Genomic DNA, 23433 nt, shown 5'->3' on the forward strand with positions numbered 1-23433 from the left:
TGCTTAGGCAGATGAAGGGGCCTGGGATTTCTCTCTCTCTCTCTCTCTCTCTCTCTCTCTCTCTCTCTCTCTCTCTCTCACACACACACACACACACACACACACACACACACACGTGCTGGCCCCGCCCCTGGGTGCCCTGAGACAGTGTCTGAGACTGGGCATGGTGGCGTACACCGTAATCCCAGCGCTTGGATGGCTGAAAAGCAGGAAGGATTGCTACAAGTCCCATCTGTGCAGTGAGACCCTAAAGACCCTGTACTAAATACATTTCTAAGAAGTTTCACTTTCACTACTATGATGTTATATCCAGCAACAAAAAAGAATGTAGTCTTTATTTAAAGACAGTTACAAAATTCACTTTTACTGCTGTTCCATAAGATATTTTCAGAAACAAAATAAACTTGAACACAAAGCAAGACCTTGATTTAAAGGATTACAACTACTCCCTATAACAAATGATAAAATACACCACAAAACAGATTAGCAACCTTGTCACAGTGAAGAACTAATGTAATTAGTAAAGATTCCTTCGGTTTTGTTTACCTGTTCACTAATTTGTCAAAATTATAGTAAGTAAAACGATGAAAAACAATCAGTATTTACATAATATGCTCAATTTTAATTTTCCAAACACAGTATAATTTTTATGTACCAAAATTAAATTAAATTTGGGGGCCAGAGTGATAGCTTAGTGACTTAAGCACCTGCCTGGTAAGTGCAAGGTCCTGAGTTCAATCCCCAGTACCAAAAAATAAAGTAAAATAAAATTTTTATAAGGAAAATTAATTTTGAGACAGGCTAAAAGTAAAAAAGTTATCCAAAGTCTTAATTAAGCTAAACTAAGGTAAAATATCAAACACAGATTTAACTTTTTCTGATAGAAGTAATACTAATATAACACTTAAATATATAAGTATATAAACAGAAATAAAAGTATACCCGTCATTCCTCCCAGCGATGTTACTACTGTGACTGTGACTAATCTTAAGAGATGCTGTTCTATCATGCAAATACTGCACTAACATATACACACACATATTATAACTACCTTTATTCCCACTGCATTCTGAATGCCTTTCACTAGAGACACACACAGGCCTAATCACTCTTCTACAGGCTGCAACTGAAATACAATTTTTCTTACATTCAAATTGCTTACAAGTTTTGAGTATGACAAAACCAAAATAGATTTTTCCCATACACATACCATTTCCCATTTCTATGCTTATTTCCTTAAATAAGTTCCTAAAAGCAAAATTTCTACTCAAAGATGAGACATTCTCTTAAAGGGACATGTACTCCTAAGTTTCTATCTACACAACTTTTACCTAATTTATATTCTGACTTGTGAGAGCAGCCTTTATACTACACCCATACTATGCCAAGTGTGGGGTATCAGTTTTTAATTTCTCAGTAATTAAATATTCAGAGCAGAGTCTGACCAAAAAAAATGTGTATACAATTCAACAAAAAGAAAAGGGTGCTTTCTGTTTTTTGTTTTTAAGATTGTGATTTTTTTTTAAGGGGGACCCTAGTGGATGTCAGATATCACAGAAAACCCTACACTGCCAGCCCTCAGAGAAGAAACTGAAAACGCACATGCAGCAATCTCAACAACCAGGTCACACGTTGACAGTATCTCTCAGAATTGTAGAGGCCAAAACTAACTTGTATCAATCTCACAATGTCTCACTCAATTTAGTATTAAAATATTTATACAAGATTTTCTTTTCCTGAAGTGTGTACACATTTTGGGGCAGGCTCTTTATTTTCTACTAATCATTTAACTTCTACTTCTTTATCACTGAGGCTTGACATATCCTCATTAATTGTTTTCTTCAATTACTATGGCCTTTGCCTGATAAAAATCTTTACTCTTGAGTGATTGTAAATAGGATATCATGTCTGCATCTTGTACAGCAAATAACCACTAGGAAGAGAGTATGCAATGTGTTAATTATTGAAACTGTCCTACCAATTTGATTTGAAACTATCTCATTGCTATTTGTTTCTCAATAAAATTATGGGGAAGAAAATCTTTACTCTTGAATTAGAATTACTATATTCTTAGTAATTTTTTTGTTTTTGTTTTTTGTATTTTGGAGAAGGGCCTACAGGGTGTTCAGGGTCTCACTACTAGATTGGACTCCCAGTGATCCACTTGCTTACAGCCTCCCAAAAGCTGGGATTAGAGGCGTGCGCCACCACGCCCAGTCTCAACTGCCATCTCTGCATGCCCTGGGAAGGAGGCTATCACAGCAGGCCTGGGGATTGAACCCCTGGCCCCTGCACCTGCTTGCAGGCCCTTTAATCCGCTGAGCTATTTGGCCGGTCCTTATTTTCTTAGTAATTTAAAAGGTCTCTTACTTATAACAATTAAGGATACCACACTCCATAATGTATTCAATTATTTTTTCAAGTTATTTTTGTAAAATATGTTCATGTTATCTTTCCCGACATAATATTTTGATTTTAGGTAATTACATTAGTCAATTATTTCAAGATTTTTATTTTATTTATTTATTTTTGGTGATAGGGTCTTGCTATGCACTTTAGGTTGACCTTGTGCTAACTCTGTAGCTCAGGCTGGCCACAAACCCAAAGTCCTCCTGCCTTAGCCTCCTGAGTGCCAGGATTACATGTGTTTGCCACCATGCCTGGCTTCAAGAATAATTACTGACCAGTCTACTCTTTCTCTACAAATCAGAATTCCAGGCATGTATCTGAACTATAATGTTCTACTAGCAGGCATTTATCTACAGTAGTGTCACAAACTTCAAATAAATCTAACCCATTATCTAAAATCTGTCCTGGAATATTAGAACACTGGTACATTTAAGATTATTTATTGTAATTTATGAAATTTGTACATCTATAAGTGGGAAAACCAATCATTAGTGACAACTGTAAACATGAGATAATTCTATGAGTACATTAAGGTGAGGGGTTCTTACTAGTTTGTAATAAAACGCTGGGGTTTTATTTTGAAAAATAATTACACTATCTCCTTTCATGCATACCCATATATATAACAAGAGTTACTGTTCACTTAGTGTTTTTATTTTTACAGCAATAAAGACTGAATCTGGGCCTACGTGTGCCATGCCAGCGCCACAGCGCTGAGCTGTACTCCCAACTTTCTTCAGTCTTCTATCTCTGTAAAGTTCACATATAAGAACAATGAATGTGACAAGTAACAATACACTATCACAATTCTATATGTATATGCTAACATTAACCGGGACAGAAATGATCTCTATAACAGTGATTTATTCTTCTATACAAAAGCATATACAAATGAATTTATTCATCCTTTTATTATGTTCTTCAGTGAAGGGCAATATTAATTTAAAACAAATCAAGTGAGTTTTTAATACTCAATCCATATGTAAAGTACCGCTTTTGACCAAAAAATCCACGTTTTAAAAATGTAGCTAATAAATGTTTTTCTAATCCTGTCATGAATTCCTTGCTCTTGCCTTACCTTGATGATTCGATCACCTGTCTGCACTCCAGCCCGCATGGCTGCTCCATCTGTGTAAGATATTAATTTACTTAAATAGGCGTCATTTGCATTCACTAATACGTTTCTTTAAAAAGATATAACAAAGCAGCTAAAAACACGAGCTATCAAGGCTGACAAAATAGTTTCAAATCTTTCCTCTGCTGCACTAGTTGTGTGACTGGGACTCGTATTCTTTACCCTGGGCCTCAAAGTCACCTATAAAATGAGAAAAGTACCTGGCTCAAACTGTAACACCCAATGTTAAGGGTGTATCCAATATATGGTAACACCAAAAGATTTTACTGTTGGGATGAAAGAATTTCTGTTTCTTGAGCCTATAATCATCTTTACTTTACTTCATTCCTATAGTACCACAGACAAATCTCGTACCCATGACCTGCAAACTATGTAATTATTCCACTGTAAGCAACAGACATTATTGTGCTTTCCTATTTTTACTCTATTTGCTCCCAAGGGAAAAACTTTTTTTTTAAATGCCTTGCCTTCTTTAACAGACTGTACGAAGACTGGATTGTCTCCACTGACTGTCAGCCCAAATCCATTGTCATCTTTCTGGATGATCACACAACGCTGAACAAGACCTGGACAAGAGCCACAGAGTAAAAAGAGAAGGAAAAGAAAATAGAAAGGAAAAAAACAAAAGAACAATGATTATATACTAATAATGGACTCTTTTCTCTCAGGGGAAGCACAAGGCAGCTAATCAAACCCATATATAAAAAAAAAGGGTACTAAATAATACCAAAGAGTAATATATTTTAAAAAGTAAAAGTAAAATATATATATATATTTCCCCCCATGGGAAAGAGGTAGAGGAGAACTGCTCCAAGAGTAAAGCAGCTGAAGCAAACTGGGACTGCTGACATATTAAAAGATGAGACAGTTAAAATGAAAGCCTATTCACATCTATGCTATACATTTATAATATAAAATCATTCCTCTCTGACTTGTGCACTAACTGGTACTTAAGCCAAGAAAATCAAACATTTTGAGATAGTAGGCTAGAAGCCTACAGGAATACAAACCTTAAAACTCATGGAAACAGACTACACAAAGAAAAGCGGGGCTGCAGAGTACCTGCAACTATTCCTCAAAAAGGAAAAGAGAAGGGGAAGAGTTCAAAGGACAGAAAAACTGACTCAAAGAAAAATAAACACAAAGTAGGAAACAGAAGAACAGGGAAAGCAAGACCTGTGAGTCCAGTCAATCCTTTCATACGCAGCACCTACCTGATTCCCACAGAAGGTGTGTTTTCCGTCCATTTAAACAGCGAACAAAAACTGTCCAGGCAGTGTGAGAAAGAGGACTATACCAGTCAGAAGAGATGAAACAACCTAGAGGACTTTAGTCAGTTCTGTTCTTACTACAGATCAGATCTGAAGAACCTGAACTCTGTTAGCCAGACCTAAGGCATATTTTCAGTTTTGCAGAAAAGAAACATTCACCCAAATTGCAATATATAACATGTAAAATAACACAAAACTAGATTCAAAAAGCTAATGTTGATTAGATCTTTACTTCTGAGTAGATTTTACACAAAGGACCATAATCTTTTGAATAAGTCTGATACACACAGCAGACTGTGGTTTAGTACACTAGAAAGCTCCCCACCAAAAGCTCGTATCTTCAGAGTTGGGGCTTTTAGAACGTGATTGGATCATCAAACATCCATCAAACATAATTCCATCATATTTGTATTGTACTGTGAACACTGTCTACCACTCTTGCCTTTTTGTTTTCTAAATAATGTCTTTAGAAGAACAGATGTTTTCAACTTTGAGTCTAGTTTATCTGTTTTTTTCTTTTATGTTTGATGGATTTTGCATCCTATAAGAACTGCACATATCCTAAGATCTTGAAGATTTTCTCCTATATTTGCTTTTCAAAAGTTTTATTTTGTAATGTATAGGGCCAAGATCTGTTTTAATTTATTTTTTATTAGTCTTAGTTCAATTTTCATTTTTTTAAAAATAAGGATCCAGGTATTCCTGTCTTTTGTCAACAGGCCTACATACTCAGACATGTCATTATTAGTAGGAATGTAGAATGTTAAGACTATATCTTTAATATACAATCTAAACAGATCCTTTGTCTCGGTTACTTTCTTGCTGCTGAGACAAGGACTCTGGATTCTATTTTTCAAAAAGAAACTCTACAATTCAGTAACAGAAGACAAATAGCTGGGGGTAGGGGTGTACAGCATTTGGGAGCTTGAGACAAGATCACCCCAAGTTCAGGGCCAGCCTGCACTACATAATGAGTTCAAAGCTAGCCTGAGCTACACAATGAGACTCTATCTCAAAAAAAAGACTACCCATTAAACATATTAGAAAGCTATACCAGTGGTCAATAAGAACACACGAAGTTGCTTAACATCTACAACCATCAAGAAAACAAATTAGGGGCCGGGGAGATGGCTCAGTGGGAGAAGCGCTTCCCTGGCAAGCGCAAGGGCCTGAGTTCAATCCCCGGTTCCGCAAAAAAAAAGAAAAAAGAAAAAAGAAAAAAAAGAAAGAAAGAAAACAAATTAGGACCATAATGAATACTATATATCAATCAGAATTACTAAAAATACAAAGAATGATGATACAACATGGTGCCAAGAACATGGAACAACTAGAGCTCCCTTAACATTGTTGGTGGGTATCTACAACTTTGTGGAAAGACAGATGGGAAACTTCTTATGAAAGTAAGAATGAGGGGGCCTGGCCCTAGCTCAGTTCTTTAAGTGGCTGCTTCCACAAAGCTGTCAGCCTCAGGTTGCTGTAGTTTGATCCCCACAACACTCCAGCCAGCCAAACCACACCTGAGGGCATTGGGAGCAAAAAAAAAAAAAAAAAATCCTTATTGCATTTTGGGGCCGGGGAGATGGCTCAGTGGAATAAGCACTTGCCTGGCAAGTGCAAGAGCCTGAGTTCAATCCCCGGTTCCACCAAAAAAAAAAAAGAAAAGAAAGAAAGAATGAACTTAACATATGACCTAGCAATTTCATTCCCAAGTGAAGGAAATTTCATGTCTACATAAAGTACAAATGTTCACAAAACATTTTGTATTTTAGGGAAGGGTCTTCAGGGTGTTCATGGTCTTACTACTAGATCAGGCTCATATTGATCTGCCTGTTTACAGCCTCCCAAGAGCTGGGATTATAGGCACGTGCCACCACACCCAGTCTCAATTGCTGTCTCAGCACACCCCGGGCCGGGGTCAGGGCCAGCACAGCAGGCCTGGGGATTGAACTTCCGGCCCCTAAACCTGCTTGCAGGTGCTTTAATCTGCTGAGGTATTTGGCTGACCCTCACAGAACATTTTGGTTTTATTCATAAAAACCAAAAACCTAAGAAAAACTCAAATAACCATTAACAGATCAACAATTGCGTTGTATCTCTAGAAACACTGCCTAGCAAGACAGAAAAGAAAAAGTACTTATATACATGCAACTACTCAACAAACAAATGAATCAGAAAAAACATCATGCTACCCAAAAGTCAGAAGTGGAGAAAGATGACTGTAAGGCAGAAAAAGAAAAGCTAAGCAACAGCAACAAAAACCAGAATAGTTATTTGCCTAGAGAAGTGAGAATGACTGAAAGAAATAAAGTTATTTCCTGGGGCAATGGAGATTTTTTTTTAAGTCTTAATTAACATAATGGTTACACGAGTACACATTTCTCAAGATTTGGCATTATACTCTTGAATGTACATTATTTTCAAGGTTTACTTCAATGTATTTGTTTTGTTTTGTTTTTTTGCAGAACCGGGGATTTAACTCAGGCCCTTGCGCTTGCCAGGGAAGCACTTATTCTACTGAGCCATCTCCCTGGCCCCAATACATTTGTTTTTAACAATTAAAAAAGTTACCCTGCAATATGAGAACCTATAAATACTACACAGATTTGCTTCCACAGTTCAGCATTACCACAAAAGCAGTAAACTGTAATGGGGTAGGAGCAAATGACTTATTAGAATTCAGCCTTTTAAATCTGTTTAATGTTGCTTTTGTCAAATAAAAAAAACAATGCAAATGATAAGAATACATAAAATCAAGTAAAAAAGTATTCTTTGTAAATTTCTAGTACATAATCAGAATCAGAGAATCTCAGAATAACAGCCTCATTTTAAAGTAATCTTTTTGCTACATCCATGCTTGCTGTGAGAAACATAAACATCTAATGACTTCCTTTAGTTATTAGAAAGCTTGAAGTAGGCATTGTGACTTAGAAAATTAAGGCAATTATAATATGAATATAACATTTCTTTTCCTATGGCATCTATGCTTTGTACTTCTCCCACCTCAACTTACATAAGAGCTGAAAACCAGAGAATTAAAGATCTCAAACACTGGTGGTAGCTTTGTTAAGTCACTAGGCTTAAGTACATCTTTTCTCAGGTATCTGTAGAAAAGGCTGCCTTGGTGCTGAGGAGACAGCTCAGTAGAATAAGCACTTGCCTGGCAAGCACAAGGTCCAGAGTTCAATCCCTAGTACTGCCAAAAAAAAAAAAAAAAAAAAAAAGGAAAGGAAAAAGACTGCCTTTAAGAGATGAAGAAAAAGAGTAGCTGCAATTAGAGTTTGCTATGTTTGCATACTTAACCTGAATACAATAAAGTGCTTAGTATAATGCCTGACAAGTATTAAAGATGCATAAATGTTAACTCTGATTTTACTATAATTGATACAGGCTGGGAGTTTCTTTTTTGAAAATATATTACTCACCTTATATATAAATATATCTGTCACCATTAGAAACTAAATAAACACTTTAATTAGTGTTTATTAATGCAAACACTAACGATCCCTAAAAAAGAAATCATTAGTGCAAATGATAAAAAAAAAAAAAAAAAAATCAATCTCCATTTATGTCTTTGCCTACATTTCGTTTTGCTTTAACAAGGATACTAACTCTGGATGAGGAAGTAAGAGAGAAGAGAAAAGTCAAAGAACAGGGTTTCTAGTTTAAGGCATCTTTAGAAGATGAAAGACAGTAAATGGTCCTCAAGAGGCAAATTACATTCTTTTGAAAGCTTTTCCTAACATTCTCATAGACTTCCTTAACAACCTCAACAAATAGAGAAACAATGATAATACTAACTAAAAATCAAGAATCTGATTCAGACTATAAGGCCTGTATGTTTAAAAAAAAAAAAGAAGAAGAAGAAGAAGGAAAATAGTGGCTTCAACTCTGAAATGGCCATTTTTTTATTTTATTAATTTTTAAAAATCCACATCTATTATTATTATTATTATATATTTGGTACAGGGTTTTACTACACAGCTCAGACTCATGGTGATCCTCTTGTTTTCAGCCTCCCCTGGAATTACAGGTGTGCAGCACCATGCCCAGGCTTAAGTGGCTGGCTTAGTGTGCCTGGGGACAGGGTTGGCATTGCCTGTGGTGCCAGATCGAACCCTGGTCCCCTACACTTGCCTAAGCAGGCACTTAGTCCACTGAGCTATCTCGCCGGCCCTTCTTTTATTATTTTGACTTCTGGCTTTTATTTCATGTATAATCCTGGGTTTTGTTTTGTTACTAAATCTATGATCTGACATAAAAATTTATTAATCAAAAGCACCATATAAATGTATGTTTCTCTGAATGAGTTTTATGAAATCACATAATTACTTGGCTATGAGCTCTGCCCCTTCATCTTGTATGGGCACAGGACAAGAAAAGTGTTTAGTAAAGATAGAAACAAGGTCTAAACTTTCATGGAATCATCTATCAAAAGGTACTTTAATTACTCTTTTATATGTGTAGCATTTGAGCTTACTTTTATCAACTTGACTGGCTTGGGAAATGCCTAGGGTAACTAAAGCAAAGTTCTGGGTACATCTGTATGGGTCAAAGAGGCATGAACTATTATATAGGCCCCTGACCCCCTTTTCTCTGGCACTGCTCCCTAGCTCTACTTTTTGACTGCCGAGAGCTAAGCATCTTTGTTCTGCCACATCCTTCTGGTATGATGCCTCTACCTTGGAGACAGCTATGCATGGACTGAATCAACTGAAACCATAAGCCAAAGTAACTGTTTAGGTTGTGGGTATCTACTATTTTGTTTCAGCAATTGGAAAACTTGACTAATATAGGAAAATAGTACCAGAGAAGTAGAGTTGTTGTTACGGTTGTATGTGACCATGTGGATTAAGAAGCCTTTGCAACTAGTTTGTAAGAGGCATATAGAAAAGTTTGGAGAATTGGGCTACAGAAACCCTAAAATGCAATAAGAAGAGCTTGATGCTGGTTGTACCTGAAAAGATAGGAATGCTGCCAGCAATGTGGATGGTAAAGGCCAGGGTGAGGATGTTTCAGTTGGGAGACTTCAATGGCAACTAGACCACATATGTAATTATCTTCTGGCCAAAAAAATACAAATAAAGCCTAAATTAGCCCCTGTCCTGAGAATTTGGGGGAGGTTCTGTGCAAGGGGAGTAGAATAACTGATCTGATGGAGGAAGTGTCAAGGGAGCCCCACTTCCAGGCTGTGCCATGGATACTGCTGGTTTTAGCCAAATTATGTGAGAACCAAAGACACAAAGCAGAAAATTTGAAAATCTTAAATTTTGGACCAAAAGGAACCATACATAAAAGTGGAGCCAAAGGAGGTGTCGCTGCTGCAGGAATTCATGCAACTTAAAAGAAACTGAGTCTTTTCTACAGGGACAAGCAAAAAGACTGCTTGATAGCATCTCAGAAATCAGAAAGACCTTACCAGTTGTAACCTTGAGTGTGCAGAAGTGTCCGTCCACCTGTCATTTGAGAAGAGTCCCTGCAATTCTTGCTTGAAAAGGGACTCCAAGGTAATTGATTCTCTAGTTCACTGCACTGTACTCTTTCATTAAGACTCTCAAAGACTCCTGGAGCCATGGTCCAAGGGGGCCTGGCTACTATTAACACTAGCCAACTAGGAACAGACCTTGGCTTCACTTACATGATGCTGATGTTTCTGGCATGTAGAACGTGACTTCTGAGGTCAGGAAAACTTCCACCAGATTTGAAAGGAAGGCTTGAGAGGTCAGGCAAGGACTCCTTGGGAAGGACTCACTTACCTGTGAAGGTGTGGGTGTAGAAACAATAATGCAATGCAGACCCCACCTAGTTGGAGATGCCAGGAATGTGGAATGGCTAACAAGGAAAGGGGCTGACCTTGAGAGGAGCCACGCCTAGAGAGAGGACTACTGGGATGCAACCAGCAAAAGCAAAGGAGTGGAGCGATTCAAGCACTCAAGAATTCATGCCGTATCACCTGGATCATGGATATGGAGACACAGGACTTAAACAACTTTCCTACTGTTTTTAGGCTTGTTTTAAATGGACCCTTTTCTATCCCCATTCCTCCCTCTTGGAATGAGAACATTTACCCTGCCGCTGTACCTGGAAACTATGTAACTTTGCTTGCTTGTTTATACAGAGGTTCACAGCTAAGAATTTGCCTTGGGTCTCAGAAAATGCTGACTTCTGAAAAGTAGTGTAATTCTTGAGACTTTGTTGAAGGAGTTATTGTATTTTCAGTTATACACAAGATAGCTGTATTATGTTAGGTAGAATTATTAACTTACTGTATTTGTAGATTATGGTTTAAGATGTGCTTGGGTATAAGGGTGAGATGTGAAAGTTCAACTTGTCAAACTCATTGGCTTTGGAACAGCCAAGGCAATTGTAAACTGCATTTCTGGGTGTCTTGGGCAGGCCATAGAAGTGTGATCTTTGGTACTATATATAGTCCCTGATCCTTTTTCCTGTGCTATTTCTCTGCTCTGCTTCCCAGCTGCCATGAACTAAGCATGCATGCTTGCTATGGACTTCCACCATGATATTCCTGTCTGAAAGCCAGCCAACCATGGACCGAATTTTCTGAAGCTATAAACCAAACAAACCTTCTCTATTTTAAATAGTGGGTGTCAGGTGACTATCCTAAGAAAGAGAGAGCTGAACATCTAGGAAGCATTTAGTTTCCTATTTTCTTTGTATGCCTACTCTTTAGCATAGTGCCTGATACATATTAGGTGCTTAATGAAGTTACTAAATAAATCTTATTTTATAGAAAATAAATTTTGAATAATCATAATCATTATTTAATGTGAAAATCATGTTCCTAAAGACTATGCACATTACAGAAGTACTTATATGAGAACACTAACCTTTGACTGGGAATAATTCCAACTATGCAATTTCAACCTCTCTTACTAATTCCTCATTTGAAAAGAAATTTTTCTTTATTTGCTATCTTATTTCTTCTGGAAGTTGATAGTGTTATTATGCTTTCCTCATTTATGAAGTAAACAGGTTCTATCAAATTTACATAAATATTCTTTCCCTAAATTTATTTCCTCTTCATAAGGATATACTTTTTTCCATTACAGATATATGACATGTGAAATCAACATACAGAGAGTACTTCTTAAGCACATGCTTAGGCGGATGCAAGGGCTTGGAGTTCGACCCCTGGGCCTGCCCTGCTGGCCCTGCCCCGAGGGCCCACTGAGATGGCAAATGAGACTGGGCATGATGGCACGTGTCTGTAATCCCAGTACTTGGGAAGCTGTAAACAGGAGTCCAATTTATGCAGTGAGACCTTGTACACCCTGTACACCCTGTCCTAAATACAAAAAAGGAGAGTACTTCTTACTCAACAGATAATTACTTAAGGATAGTATTTTGAAAGTTAAAATAAGTCTGTAATGCTTTGGAGAGTGAGAAGAGGAAGTGATAAAAAGATATTATGAAAAATGTGGCAAGTTATTCTCATTTCATTATAATATGTTCCTTTAAAAACATCCCAACCATAACGCCAGACAGTAAATGCATGACAACTGAGTGGTAAACACGTAAGGCAACATACAAAGCTTTCCACACTACAGCTACTTTAGAAAATTTAAGTCAGCCTTTCTTCACCTGCTATTTTATTTTATGACCACACTTCTCTGAGTCTCACCTCTTAAGAATTAGCTTCAGGGAAGGGTGTGGCAAAAAAAACATGTGCAACCTCATAAAAACAGCTCATTTTTAAACTGCTGCCAGACATACAAGTTTTATGAGTAAGACCTCAGATAATCCTTTGATTAACAAGCTTCTGAATTCTAAATATACAATACTGCCAAGAAGAGGAGCCTTCAATTCCAAGTATGCTGACTATACTTCTTAGACCACTACCAGAAATGTCTCTTTTCTAAGTTGTATTTCTTCTGTTTTAAAGATTTTTAGAAAGGAAGAAAGAGCTGATGAGTCAAGATTTTATCCCATCAATTCTACTTCCTCTCAAAGTCAATGATCATTCATTGAAACTCACTTAAGGAGTGTCCTGAGGAGCCAGGCACTGTGGGAGATGCAAAGGTGACTACAGACACAGTGACTAGATACAAAGCAGAATGTCAAAGTTCACAAACAACGAAAGTGGCTCAGCAAACCTACACAAGTCCTCCAAGGAGGCACTATATTGTTAACTGAGACAAAACTGTACATATTTACTCTGTACAACATGATGGATGTTTAGAAGTATACAGACACTGTGGAATAGTCAAATCTAACTAATGAACAAATCTATTAATGTACCTACTTATCATTTTTCTACTAAAAAAGACCCATTCTCTTCACTTCTCAGGAATATATCATCGTTATCCAGGAGGAATTATAGTTCTTTTCCACTGATTCCTCCTAGCTAACTTTAATCATGTACCACCGTTTTAATTCAGCCTTGAAGGACAGATACGATCCTAAATTATAGGAGGTAAATAAACATTCAAGACAAGGGAGCTGTACTCAAGCAAGGAATACCAAGACATATTTTGAAAATGAAAATTGAGAAGAGTCTATTACCTTTAGAAGATTAAAGTAGAATGAGAATTGGAATAAATTATGACATATCTGCATAACTATACTCTCCTAGTAAGTGACCAAATCCTTATTTTAGTAATATTAACCTAACAGGTCAAGGCAAAACATACAATGTGGAAAAGGAAATGAATTATCATGAAATAAAAGTGAAAGAAAGCTGTCAGTCTATAAAAATAGTCTAAGGACATGATGGAAAACTGAATGAAACAATGGGGATGAAATCAAAGAGTGAAGAATGTAACATACTGTGAGCAGAAACAAGATGACACGGCAAACAGTACATAGGGAAAATGGGCAGAAGAGATAAAGAAAACAGGACTAAGTGATTCAAAGAATTATAGTAACATTAAAAAATGAAGGAAATCAAAAGGAAGACTGGTTTCTGGTTATTTAAACTGCAAAGACACTTAAAAGTATCCAGCAGTTTAAAAATGTCATGAGTAAATGGAAGAAAGGACAGAGACAGAAATCTGGGTCATACTTATATGTATTAGAGGTCTCTCTTCTTATTTTTTTGGAAAGACAAAAAATAAAAGATAGAGGAAGTAACACAGACAACACAATGAGAAAGAGGAAAGAATCAGACCGATGTGATACTGTGGAAACCACAGAAAGGGCATCTGCACTGCCAAATGGCTCAGAAGGAAAAAGCTGAAAGAAAGTTAATGGATCTTCAAATAGGATATTTTGTCTCACTTTTTAGATAGTCTGAATATGGAAGTCAAATTATAAAATGTTAAGAAGGGACTAGGGTTTGATCCCTGGCACCACATGAGGCACCAGCCCCACTCCCTGGGGCAGAGTCCTGGTGTGCTGGCACACGTCTATAATTCCAGAGCTGGAGAGGCTGAAAACAAGAGGTTCACTTATGAGTCCATGATGGGTGGTGAGACCCTGTATCAAATGCATAATAAATAAATAAATAAAATGTTAAGAAGAGAATGAGTAATGAGAAAACAGATGGCTTACATAGGATATACTTCTGCAAGGTTACAAAAGAAAAGAGAACAATAATTTTGGTGGGAACAAAAGTCAAACCAAGAATTTTTATTTTTAAAGATATGAGACCTGATTACAAAAAAAATGAATTTTTAAAAACATATTGTACCCAAAGGAAGATATTACAACTTGAGATTGATACTTTAAAGTCTAAAACTTGGCACCACAAAGAAAGAACCAATGTGATGTCACAAGTAGAAAATTTTCCACTTGACATGTGACAGATCTCAGTCAAAATGTCTAAAATTATTGTACAGAATTATCTTAAAGTATCTTTAATTTTTTAATTTCAGATAAGGATATCCAACCTGTACGGTTTGCTTCTGTTATGAACAAAATGCTCATGTCCCCTGAAAATCCAGACACTAATGCTTTACCCAAGTTATGGCATTTGAAGATTGCTCATTTGGAGGTAATTATGGTTTAATAAAATCATGAGGGCAAGATTTTCATAATTATTTTAGAAGAGATTCCAGAATCTCAATCTTTCTTGAAAGGCTATGTGAGGACAAAGCAAGAAAGCAGCCACCTGCAACTTCATTAGAACCCAGACACACGGCACCCTGCCATCAGGCTTCACAACCTCCGAACTATGAGAAAACACAATTCTGTTATTTAAATCACACAGGTCATGGTATTTTGCTACAGCAGCCCAAATATACTAAAACAGCTTTAAAAAGAACATGGTGAATGAAACTGTCTTCAGGAAGTTAGGAAAAAGCTATAGTATAATTCTAAATTCTTCCGTTGCATATAAATCAAGTATCATTCAAATTGCAAATGAGAAAAATCATCCATTACACATCCAACAGGCTCTAAAACATACAGAAGGAATGTGAAGGGGAAATGCAATATATTTTGACCGACTATACCAGGCAGAAGAAGCTTAGTAAGTCAATACAAAACAGACACTTGGTTTCCTTTTCAAAGGAGCAGTAAATCTCTCTCACAAAGTAGCTCTAAAAATGCCTAAGTTTAAAATAATGTTTGAATTAGGTACTCAGATAAAAAATATTTTACCCCAAGAAAAGATAACCTATACAGTCAAAATCTTGAGGAAGGTTTATAGTAAGAACCTACAGTAAAGCCGAAGAATTTTCTGTTGCTATGATTCTTTGCTGTCACATCCTTGTATTTCCAATCTCTCCTTGACCCTCTGGAGTGTCTTCTGACCCCGTCACCTGCACACAGCTCACAGTCCATCTCTACAGGTCACAAAACACTTGTAATGCCAAAGACATTTGCACTAGCAGGTTAACACTCACCTGGTCACCTCACCTCTAAGGAGGGCTTTTTGAGGACTGGAGGCTCACTTCCTTCCAAACAAGGTATTTTAAGGTTCCCAAAGAACCGCACAACGAGGCCACACCTTGCTAACCAACTACCACTTAAAATTTTTTTTCTATTACTATCAAGTTAATGGCATGTTGCAACTAGTATAATACCCTATCACCGGTTTAAAAAAAAATATTCTACATACACACCACATGTGTGGGATAATGGTGAGGGAGATGAAATACAGCACTGCAAAGACCACTGGAAAGAATGGGGCTATCAGGATAACAATTATGTTCTTTGGACACAGTAAACTAGAGAAAGCTCTTCACATATAATGGGAAGACAGAGTCTCAAGGAAGCTGTTTCTCATTAGCAGTCAAAATACTTTGGAGAGTAGCATAAACTTGACATGTCACAGAAGAGGCCAAGTAAAATACATCTACATATGTAACACAGAAATATTAAAAAAACTAGCTTAGAACCAAATACTGAGGCTTCATAGTATCACTGAGTGTCTGATATTATAGGCTCAAATGCAAGCAAATACAAACTGTCAACTCTTTTAAAGAGACAGTTCCATATTTTCTTCCCCTCTCATATATATTAAGATAGGGAAAACCTGCACCTGGCTACACTTCTCAATAACTTTTGGCTCTATCACAAAAGGGCTTGTTTTGTGTTTTGTTTTTTTGAGGAAAAATTTGTAATTTCTTTAAAAGAAGTAACAGGGTTTTTTTTTTAAGAGAAAAAAGGTAAACAATGAAATTGAGTTTCAAAACAGGTTAGTAGGACAGTTAAAACAGTTGATACAGGGGCTGGAGAGATAGCTCAGTGGCATAAGCACCTGCCTGAAAAACACAAGGTCCTGAGTTCAATCCCAGGTACAAAAAAACGAAACAAGACCCAGTTGATACACTGCAAATTGTTGTCTTCCTCTTAAGATATAGGCATGATATCTTGTCTTAAGCAATGTTAGCACAACACATTCTTTTCAAAGAACTAAGAGAAGCTAGCTGTGTATCTTAACTATCTTGCATATACAACTTCTTTTCCCCTTTCTGTAACAGCAGAAAGAGGAAAGGAAGAAGTAACAATCTTGCAGAGATTATTTTAAAAGTCTTTCTTCAAAAAAAAAAGTCTTTCTTCCAGATAATGCCTTTCCTATTCACTTTTCTCAAGAAACTAATTAAATGCCAGAAGAACAGAGGTGTGTAGGTAAAACTGCAAAGAAAAAGGAAAAATCTCCTTGATTTTCACAAACATGGGTTTACTGTATCTTTGAAAGATAGGCCACAGTCTAGAAATAGTAACATCTCGATCACCTATTGGACAGGTTGACCAAGTAGAGTTAACTTGTTCTTTATGGAGATTATTTCTTAAAGATATCATTTTGAAATATTCCTAATCAGAAAAAGTTACAAGAAAATTTCTAAAGGCACAGATCAATTCTTCAAGAATGAAAATAAAACCTTTTTTTGCTATTATACATTCTACAACAATGACTTTTCCAGGTAATGAAGCAATAAAAAAGAAACAAGCTTTTCTAAGGGCTGCCGCCTGGAGTCTCAGCCATCTCTTGCAGAAGGTTCTAGAGGCCAGCCGGCACTGCGCTCCTGAGACCTTTGCCTCTCCCTAAAGAATAAAAGAGATCATATGATGACAGCTGTGTCCAAACCCCAGGACTTGGAGATTTTGGATGATGTGGAGATGCCCTTCGGTGAGAAGGAACAGGCCAGCCTCACGTCTGTGGGGAATGGAAGTGATGGTGGAGAACTACAAGACCGTGGGTTCCCTGGCTGCAGCATCCATAGACAGACCTGACGCGAACCTGGCACTGGAGGGAGAGGGACGTCCTCACCCAATGGGGCTGGGAGGTTGGTCTTGCTGAGTACATCACAAAACTAAGAAGATATACTCGCCTAATTTACAGACATTTCATCCAATAGGATGCAAAGATTTCTGGAAATCCTCAGTGCTGAGCAGACAAGAGAAAAGTTAATTGTTGACCTTTTCTAGTTTCCATGTAAAAAGTTAAGAGCCATCTTAAACTACGGCAACTGCGCTTTTTTTTCTGTAAATGCCTGGATTTCCACAGATTCTGTGTTCATTAAAGTTACAATTGTTCCTATTGTGCAAAGCAGGCTGCCGTGTTCTGTTTCACACAGCTTACGGAGATAAAGTCGTAAGCCGCCACAGTCCTCTCATTTAGCATATACAACTCAGTGCTGTTCAGTATTCATAAGAGTAGTGCAAAAATCACAGTCTACATTTAAGTCTTTTTTGTCACCTTGGAGAGAACCCTGTATCCAGGAGCAGTCACTCTACTTCCCCTTCGGGCCTGTCACTGTCAGGAAACAACTTGGCTAGTTGTATATCTAGGTTTACCTATTGTGGGCATTTGTTAACTTGGTCATACAACATGTGGTTTTTACAACTGGGTCTAACTTAGGATGCTTTCAAGATCCGTTTCATAATTTCAAGTGTCATTCCTTTTTATGAGAGTGTAATAGCTGTTGGGTGGGTCGTGGCACATTTTGAGGGCCGGGGAGATGGCTCAGTAGAATAAGCGTTTGACTGGCAAGCGCAAGGGTCTGAGTTCAATCCCCGGTTTCGCCAAAAAAAAATTAAAAATAAAAACGCATATTGGATATCCATGCATAGCTGATGGGTGCTTGGGTGGTGGTGTCCACTGTGTTAGCAGTACGGATAACGCTGCTGTGGACATTAGTGTAGGAGGCTTAGTGCAGACTTGCCTTCGGCCTTCATGGATGGGTATGGTAGGCATATTTATGCTGGGTAGGTTAGTAACTCTAGGCTAAATTTTTTTAAGGAATTCCAGGATTTATTTCTCCAAAGTGTCTAAAATCATATTCCCCTGGCACTGTGTAAGGTTCGCAAATTCTCCACATCGTCACTACCTACGGGTGTCTTTTATTATAGCTATGCTACTGGTAAAAAAAGATAGTCTATGGTTTCCATTTCCATTTCCCTCGAGGCTAATGATTGTGTGCATCTTTTCACGTGCTGTTCAGTACTGGTACGTAACTGAGACATCCGTTCACATGCCTTGCCCATTCCTAAATCGGTTCAGCTTTTAATTTGTGTTGTTAAGAGTTCTAGACTGAATCTTTACTAGCAAATATGTTGTTCCACTCTTAAGAATTGTCTTTTTCACTTTACTAGTGCTTTTTCAAGCACAAAAGCTGGATGTGTCTTAGGATTTTCTATGTACAAAATTGTATCCTCTACAAATAAGACAGTTTTGTTTCTTAAAAAAATATATATAAAAAACAAAAATTCTGAAGAACTGCTAACACATTTAAACTATGCTAGCACTATACTTAAGAGGAAAATATTTAATTACTTAAATTTCACATAATCCAAACTCTGCAAATGATCATGGGAAGAAGATGCCAACAATTCATAACCCATTCATGTTATCCAAAGGAACCTGACCCAAACGTGTTAGAAATAATCAGTTTCCTAACAAACAAAAAACAAGAGGAGACGAGTAATATGGCCTATTCTCAATCTACATTAGTTTCTAGCACCTTAAACTTCCATCATAGCCAAATTAAAACCCCAGGCTCCCTTTCCCTGCAGTGTATCACGCCATGCAGAGCAGACACAGAAAAGCTGCAGTTATTTAAAAAAGAAAGAAAGAAAGAAAAAGAAAAAGGAGGAGAGAAGAAAAGAGAAGAGGAGAGCATGAAGCAAGCTCCAAAGGTGCAAGGCTGATTAAGCTACTTTAGCTTACCATATATCTCGGATCTACTCTCCTCTGAACTAGACTTTGTCTTCTTGGAGGAGCTATCTGCACAAGAGCGGGAGAAAAGGAGAGATATAGAAAATATGGAGACCAATGTGAGGGAAAAAATTCATGGGGGAAAAAAGGAATGAATCATGATCAAGTTAAATCGTGCAAACATAAAGTATGAACATCACAGATGATAGCACTTAGAACAGTCATGAACAGTATAGGTAATGACACATTTTAAAGATTTACTGAAGAAAAGACAGTGTAATTAAAAAACACATGACTAGTCTGCAAAATTGACATCATCTGATAATTGTGATGGCAAAAAGACAAAGAGCCATAATAATCTCATCACGATGTACTGCATCTCTGCTAAATCTGGCTTTGGAGAGGGCATATCACAGATGAAGAATACAGAATATACCTAGTAAGACCATAATGCTTATGAACATAAGGCAGAAACTTCTACCTCATCAGGAAGACAATAATTATTCATGTAAATGAGAGCCTCTGAGCCCCATGACATCAAAACTAGGTGTTACAAATTGAGAATTCTTTCTTTGTGGACGCCCCTAAGTGACACATTACTACTCTCACCACAAAAGTCTCCTAAACTGATGACTGGGATTTTTTTTTCATACTTTTCATACTAAAAGTATGAAACATCCTAATTATAAATGTATATATTTAAATGTATAAGTCTATTAAATGTGTGAATTATTTCTAAGTAAAAATCTTTAAAAGGCATAGTATAAAGCATCATGTATTTATTTATTTTTTGGCAGAACCGGGGGTTGAACTCAGGCCCTTGCACTTGCTGGGCAAGCACTTATTCTACTGAGCCATCTCCCCGGCCCCAGCATCATGTTCAAATAACAAAACAAAAGTAAGCAATTTTTATAAATCAAACGTTGAATTTACAAGGAGAAGCTAAAGGAAAAGCATGTATTTTACTAAACAATTATATGCATAAAACTAAGAAGAATTAAGTCTGGTAATGTAAAAATTCTAAGAGAGATCAACACTGTGGAGGTTGAAAGATAGCTAAGTTCAGAATACTATTTGACTGAAAAAAGGGATCAATATTTGTTTAATAATTTTGAAGTTGTATTTTATCTAATACTTTAATTCACTATGATCACAACTTTTAAATTACCAAATAAGTATGCAGATGTTATATCATTGATTTCATGCATCATGAACCTATGCACCATCATGCATCTTCATTTGGGTCCTTGGGGTGACAGAAACTTAAATGATTTCTATTATTGTAATTACTTCCAAATATATCCTACAATGATGCTTCAGTGAAATCTATCTAGTGCTGAAAGTTTAAAATGTATGCATTCCTGCTGAATGCAAAGATCGGAAAGTGTATGAATAAAAGGGAGAAAAGACTACAGCAGATAAAACAACTCCTGATTGCTTCAGGGCACTTAAAGTGTACTATTCTGAACTTCATTATTCTCAATATTCAATGGAAGAACAGTGTTTACCTGAGGGGTCAAAATCATGGGATGCACTGCGCTCAACTTTCTGCTTCTTATCTGTTGGTGACTCTCGGTTCAAAATACTTCCATGCCTAAAGCAAAGTAACCAAATTAAAAACTTAATTTAAAAGTCTCAATAGTGTGTCATATGGAGGAAAACCAGGAAATCACTTTGCTATCATTATTTAGCATCATAAGCTTAATTTATATTTTGTAAAAAGGTTTAAAATTCAGTCTATGCAATGCATAATAGTTTGTTAGTTATAAAATATTTCAAATAATAATAGTGTTCATTAATAAAGTCTACATATGTCATAGAAATAATCCCATGAAATTATTTAGTTGGCTTTAACAGATCCATTGCTATCATTTCCATTTAACAAGAAAAGAATGCCTAAAAGGAATTAAAAGTATTCTCTAACTCTATGGATACTATGGCCAAGTTCAAAAATCACTGTATAAATGTGGGATGCATGAGAACAGTTTATAAAAATAAATCTCAGGCAAGTCTCATTTATACACACACACATACACACACACACATATACATATATATATATTTCTAGCCATAGAAATCTCAGCCACCCACGTTCAGGCTAAGATGAAAACACTATTATTTTTTTTCTATGATCTAGCCAATTATACTGATCAGATAATGGCTGAGAAACAAATAAGACCCTAACTACGATACATATACTCTTAATTCATTGAAGTGCCAAGGTTAGCTTAGCCTTGGTATCTTATATAATACTATCACTAAAAATGATAATACTATAAAAATTAAAAATAGCATACTACCTGAATTTTAAATAATATTTATGATAGTTAAGAAGAGATGTTAAAGCACAAGCACTGGAGAAGAGTCTTAGATGTCCCATCACAGGAAATACAGGCACAGAAACAAGTACAGACAGATGTGAACATTTGCCTTAAAAGTAATTAAGACTAAACCAATACCAAAGCTCATTAAACAGTTATTAGTAGCTCAAGTGATAAAACATACCAAAAACTAGCAATCCATTTTCACCTCTCAAGAAGCAAAATTCAAAACAGTCATAAACAGATTTTAAAATTAAATCTTCATGGGGAGTCACCTTAAGTATCAATTTGAACAAACTTTAAAACTGCTTATATTAAAAACATTAAAAATATTATCAAAATAATACTGCATTCCAGAAATAATATGCAACACCTGTTATACTTTAAATTTGTGAAGCATTATGAAATTTTGTACTACTTAAGCCCACGTTCTCAAAAACCACAAAAATTCCCGTAATTGTGAAGGAATGTTTCTAATTAAAAGTTAACCTAAACTTTAGTATGACAGGCAACTGAATAACTTACCTTATTGGTTTTTTGAGGGGAAACCTGAAACAAAGGGAAAAAAGATATTTGTAGTTATCCACTTTAAGATAAAAATATTTTAAATTATTTCTACTAAACCCAAGGAAAGGATTTAAATTTTCTGCTTTCCTAAAGCAAGATTCAATGAACAGGTAAAGTAATATGGACAGCTAAGTTAGGTAAAAACATGATGGGCAGACAAGGCGAGGCCCTCTGAGGAGTCAATACAAGAGATGAAAATACAACTATGGACAGGGGCACTTCTGCGGGGGGCCAGACCCCAAAGCAAAGACAAAATGACCAGCCCTCTGTGCCCCTCCAAGTGACAAACAATAAATTAACATCAGTCACCCAAATGAGTTACCAAGACCCCCGATTCATCTCTTCCTAAAAAGGTGCACGTTCTTTCCATGCACACTTGCTACATGACCTGCTTCCCCACTGGAACAATATTACATAAGCCGCTAAACTTGTAATCTTTTTTTTGGTCTTTATAACACAGGGTCTCATTATGCAGTTCGGGCTGGCTTTAAGTTCACATTGTAGCCCAGGCTGGTCTCAAACTCCCAAGATCCTCCTGCCTCTGCCTCTCACATGGTGGGATTTACAAGTGTGCACCACCACGCGCAGCTGTTAAACTTGTAATTTGATCGGTTTTGTCCCACACTGTACCCACCTCATGATTTTGCTCTATAAAACTTCCTTTGTGAAGCAACCTAGTTTTGGGGCTGCTACTGTCTCTCAGGAGCTCTATTCCTCTCAAGAAATATTTCCTACTCTTAATCTCTGTTGTTCCTTAGAATCCATTCTTTGATTTGGGGGAACACAAACTTGGCAAGCTGGGAGTTACATTTATTTTCCCTGTATCAGCAAAAAGTTGGACACCATGTTCAAGTTTCTTTACTTTGTCAAATCTCTAACTGCAGGTATATTACAAACCATCAGCTATCCCCAGAACAACTTTTTTTAGAAATACAAATAATGATAACCATTACATTTATTCAAGGTTTCCTAGAGTCCAACCATTAAACTTTTCAAATATACTATCTCAATCCATCTTCAACAAAATAACTTGATGGGGGCTGGAGAGATGGCTCAGTGGTCTAAAGCACCTACTTGGAACAAGCTGAGCAAAAGCATCAGGGACCGCGGTTCAATCCCCCAGCACCACATGCCAGCCAGCCCGCCCCCTGGTGGGCTGAGCTGGCC

The 23433-nt window shown here is 36.8% G+C and overlaps 1 protein-coding gene across 1 annotated transcript in view; it reads right to left on the reverse strand.

The window, feature by feature from the left end:
- Nucleotides 1–23433, reverse strand: part of Arhgef12 (Rho guanine nucleotide exchange factor 12) — a 190842-nt gene that overhangs the window by 82447 nt on the left and 84962 nt on the right. The window contains exons 2-6 of the mRNA XM_023721086.1: nt 22225–22248; nt 20887–20972; nt 19391–19447; nt 4012–4110; nt 3488–3537 (exon numbers count right to left, since the gene is read on the reverse strand). Coding sequence (XP_023576854.1) covers nt 3488–3537; nt 4012–4110; nt 19391–19447; nt 20887–20972; nt 22225–22248 — 316 coding nt within the window. The remainder of the gene's footprint in view (nt 1–3487; nt 3538–4011; nt 4111–19390; nt 19448–20886; nt 20973–22224; nt 22249–23433) is intronic.

This window comes from Octodon degus, unplaced genomic scaffold, assembly GCF_000260255.1.
Source record: "Octodon degus isolate 3935 unplaced genomic scaffold, OctDeg1.0 scaffold00080, whole genome shotgun sequence".
Classification (NCBI taxonomy): Eukaryota; Metazoa; Chordata; class Mammalia; order Rodentia; family Octodontidae; genus Octodon; species Octodon degus.